Source organism: Octopus bimaculoides, chromosome 16, assembly GCF_001194135.2.
Source record: "Octopus bimaculoides isolate UCB-OBI-ISO-001 chromosome 16, ASM119413v2, whole genome shotgun sequence".
Lineage (NCBI taxonomy): Eukaryota > Metazoa > Mollusca > Cephalopoda > Octopoda > Octopodidae > Octopus > Octopus bimaculoides.
This window is the reverse complement of record NC_068996.1, coordinates 10464276-10469221: the sequence shown is the minus strand read 5'-3', so window position 1 is coordinate 10469221 and position 4946 is coordinate 10464276. Positions and strand designations below refer to the sequence as shown.

Here is a 4946-nt window from a genome sequence, read left to right as displayed (position 1 = left end):
TATATATATATATATATATATATATATATATATATATATATATATGCACACTTATACACACACACACATTTGAGTATATATATATGTGTGTATATATATGTATATATATACAAACATACATATATACATATATCTCATCATCATCATCATTTAACATCCATTTTCCATGCTGGCATGAACTGGACGGTTTGACAAGAGTTGACCAGCTGAAGGGCTGTTCAGGTTCCGTGTATTTTTTGGCATGATTTCTACACTTAGATGCCCTTCTTAATGCCAACCACTATGCAAAGTGTACTGGGCACTTTTACAGAACACTGACATGAGTGCTTTTTATTGTGGCACCATTACTTACAAGCCCTCAAGATTAGGGATGCTCAGCTGGGGGGGGGGGGCAAGAGACAAGCCTGTATTCAAGGACAACCACACTTTTACTTAGCTTGACATGTCTTTTCAAGCACAGCAAACCACCAGGAGTCTCAGTCCCTTCTCATCCCCTCTGTGAATCCCAACATTTTTAGATCCTTTCTCACCAGTTCGACCTATGTTTTCCTGGGTCTAACTCTTCCATATGTTTCCTCTACAATTAGATATCAGCGCCTCTTGATGTAACTATCCTCATTCATACACATTATATGGCCATACCAACACAGTCGTCTCTCTTGCATGCTACATCTAATGCCACATATACCCAGTTTTTTCTCTTAAATCACTTATATATATAAAAATACACACACACACACACACATGTGTGTGTGTGTGTATGTATATAATATACAGTGTTTTAAATACATTTCAGCTGATTTTAACACTCAGTTTCATACTGGGTATTAAACAACTGAATATGATATAATAGCATTGTTATGTAATACGATGTGCTTATAAGGAGGCAAGATACACCCCTCTTTCTTTCTCTCTCTATCTATCTATCTATCTATCTATCTATCTATCTTTCTATCTATCTATCTATCTTTCTATCTATCTATCTATCTTTCTATCTATCTATCTATCTATCTATCTATCTATCTATCTATCTGTCTGTCTGTCTGTCTGTCAGTCTATTTATCTGCCTGTCTATCTGTCTGTCTGCCTATCTGTCTGTCTGTCTGTCTATCTGTATGTCTGTCTGTCTATCTGTATGTCTGTCTGTCTGTCTGTCTCTCTCTCTCTCTATCTGTCTGTCTGTCTGTCTGTCTGTCTGTCTGTCTGTCTGTCTATCTATCTATCTATCTGGCAAACTACACACACACACACAAAATGAAAAAGATGGCAAAGGGAACAGCAAAGGAATTTATAGGAAAAACTGAAAAAACCCCCAAAAAGACAGGCAGAAAAGTTCAATCCTTATCAGTTGTTGACTAAATATCATCGCAATTTAAACACCTTAAGACAATATCATTCAATTTTTTGGTGTCAACAATGTAAGCTGCTGGAGTATACGCAGCCAGATATGATATATAAACAAAGACTGAGAAAAATTGAGAAAAGTACAGTAACAGAAAGAAATATACGGTTACAAACAAAAATATTATATTAAGATAATTTCTCATTTGTACGACATGAATTAGAACACCACTCTCTGGTTTTGCAAGTGAAGATGAAAAAATTAATTCTTTGCGTAGGAGTGGTTGTGTGGTAAGTAGCTTGCTTACCAACCACAAGATTCTAGGTTCAGTCCCACTGAGTGGCACCTTGAGCAAGTGTCTTCTACTATAGCCTCGGGCCGACCAAAGCCTTGTGAGTGGATTTGGTAGATGGAAACTGAAAGAAGCCTGTCGTATATATGTATATATATATATATATATATATATTTATGTGTGTGTGTATATGTTTGTCTCCCCAACATCGCCTGACAACCGATGTTCGTGTGTTTACATCCCCGTAACCTAGCAGTTCGGCAAAAGAGACATCTAGAATAAGTACTAGGCTTACAAAGAATAAGTCTTGAGGTTGATTTGCTCGACTAAAGGTGGTGCTCCAGCATGGCCACAGTCAAAATGACTAAAACAAGTGAAAGAGTAAAAGAGTAAGTGACTGTTTACAGCATAGGCAGCATGATTTTGACGTGCTTTTACAGTATGGGCGAAGTATAAAGACTATTTGCTCATGTGGCAAGTTAGTTCACACTGGAAGCCAATGTGAACAGGTTGTTCAAAAGTTCAGACTGGAAGACAGTGTGTGACGTTGGTGTGTTATTTCTTTACTACCCACAAGGGGCTAAACATAGAGGGGACAAACAAGGACACATAAAGGGATTAAGTCAATTACATCAACCCCAGTGCATAACTGGTACTTATTTAATCGACCCCCGAAAGGATGAAAGGCAAAGTCGACCTCTGCGGAATTTGAACTCAGAACGTAGCAGCAGACGAAATACCGCTGAGCATTTTGCCCAGCGTGCTAACGTTTCTGCCAGCTCGCCGCCTTGTGTGACGTCACTTGTGCGACGCTGATGTGTGATGTGCTGGAAGCAGATGTGAATGGTTTTATGTATTAGTTGGTGCTACGCAGTCAATATGAGCGATGGAGTCAGGCAATTTCGGATGGAACAGTTGACACAGCATTTGGTATAGAGTGTGAAGTTGGCGTCTTTGTAAGGTGGAAGGTTTTAAGCTTACTGCGAAAATAGTGTGAACTTGGCAGCATAAAGAAGGCAGAATGGTACCGTGAATTCTGAAGTAACAATTCGGAAGTCAAGTTGCAAAAAAAAAAAGGGATAAAAAGAAGATAGAAAATAAATCATTAGACTCGTGAATAAAAGAAGAGCTAACCAAAAGAAGTCTACACATTTCAGAGGAAATGAAAGAACTTTCTAAAAACTCTCTAAAGAACTGTTTATTTATTTCATAAATGTTATTGGCCTCTTAAAGTTCTTGTATTTTGGTCATACTCAATGGTTTTGTTCGTTATTTGCAACCCTTCTGACTTCTTTGACTACTGCTTCATCTGCTCTAAGTAAATTGGTTTGCTGAGCTTTGCCTATGTGGTCTTCTGAGCTATTGGACACAGACTGTTGTGTTGAAGGTGGTTTTGGGTGGCCACTTGTGGCATAGCAATATATATATATATATATATATACATAGAATGTCTTTCAACTGAGAGAGAGAGAGAGAGAGAGAGAGAGAGAAAGAGAATGATAGATAGATATGTAGGAAAAATGTGATTTGCACTTGCTGGGTGCTTCACAATTCCATACATGGTTCATGGAATGAAAAAGGTTAAATGAGTATAAGCGCCAGAAGGAAAAGAGAGACACAACCAGTAGAAGGTTTAAGAGAAGGTTTTATTGATATGTCAACATGTGTGTCTGTGTGTGCGACATATAAACATAATAGACAGGCCGTCATGTAAACAAAGTGTATGTGTATACAAACATACATGTATGTGTGTGCGAGAAATACAGAGCATAGAAAGGAATCTATAAGGAGGTTAAGAAAAAGTCCAAACACAAAGTCAAAGTACACAGTGATTGAAGTGCTGTATCAAGAAGTTGTGGCAGCAATGCAGAGCCAGGAAGAGGCACATGTCATGAGAAGTTGTGGCTTCAATGCTGCTGCCGGTTATTTGGTACAGGAGGTCATCGCAGGTTGTATTCGCTGTTAACCATGGTGAAGTAATTCCCAAACAGTGTTGAGAGAACCTCTACGAGTGTCGTTGGTGGCTGTGTACATAGAGAAGTTGGTGTAGTTAAGAGGATGATGTGGCGACGAAGATGGAGTTTGCCGTAAGCTGTTGAACAAAGTGTTGATGAGTCTCCATGAAGCTGCTATTGTGTCATCACTGGAACTGGCTGTGTGCTCTGTGGTTAGCGGTTAGACCTTAGAAGGTCTAGAGCCGAGAAGACTGACAAAACTGTGACGGTGAAAATCTAGCTTTTTATACCATACTATCAGCTCAAACTGGGGTTCAGAAAAGACTGTCTCATGCGACCTTATCTGAAGGCTGCGATTGGTTGGATTGCATCTTGGCGCGCAATAGAACAGGAGACAAACTGTGCCAATACCAACCAATCAGAGTGGTGGACACAACAGGGTCCAAAAGTGCGGCCGACGGCTAGCTGTTATCCACTACGTCCACATTTATGTATATTTAACAGAGAGACAGAAGTACGCTATAGATAGATAGATAGATAGATAGATACATACATACATACATACATACATAGATGCACTCTTCTTGGTGCTATCTTCTTGGTGAAGCAACTGCAGGAGAAGTATTTAGCCACAAATAAACTTCTGTATTTGGCTTTTGTTGACATGGGGAAAGTTTTTGACAGGGTTCCCACTCCCTTATCTGGTGTACAATGCAGAAGTTAGGGATAAATGAGTGTTTGGTGAGAGCTGTACAAGCCATGTACAGGGAGGCTGTCAGAAAGGTGAAAGTTGGTAATGAGTATATCAAGGAATTTAGTGTACAGGCAGAAGTTCACCAAAGATTGGTTCTTAGCCCCCTTTTGTTCATCATAGTCCTCTTGGCCATAACAAAGGAATTAAAGACTAGCTACATTTGGAAGTTCCACTTTGCTGATGATCTTATTCTTATTGTTGAATCACTGCCAGAGCTAGACAAGAAGTTTCAGGTGTGGAAGCAAGATCTGGAATCATTGGGTCTTAGAGTTAATTTAGCAAAGACCAAAGTCATATTTGGAAACCAAACAAATTAAATGTTTCTTCAGGGAGATGGCCCTGCTTGATATGTAGAAAAGGTGTTGGGAGAAACTCGGGCTGACCAAAGCCTTGTGAGAGAATTTGGTAGACGGAAACTGAAAGAAGCCCGTTGAATATATATATATCATCATCATCATCATCGTTTAACGTCCGCTTTCCATGCTAGCATGGGTTGGACGATTTGACTGAGGACTGGTGAAACCGGATGGCAACACCAGGCTCCAATCTAATTTGGCAGAGTTTCTACAGCTGGATGCCCTTCCTAACGCCAACCACTCAGAG

General features: G+C 39.5%; 1 protein-coding gene across 1 annotated transcript; it reads left to right on the top strand.

The window, feature by feature from the left end:
- Positions 1-4300: 4300 nt before the first annotated feature.
- On the top strand, positions 4301-4660 carry LOC106873939 (uncharacterized). Its single transcript, XM_014921481.1, has one exon. The coding sequence runs from the start codon at positions 4301-4303 to the stop codon at positions 4658-4660; it is 360 nt and encodes a 119-aa protein (XP_014776967.1).
- The last annotated feature ends 286 nt before the right edge of the window (positions 4661-4946 follow it).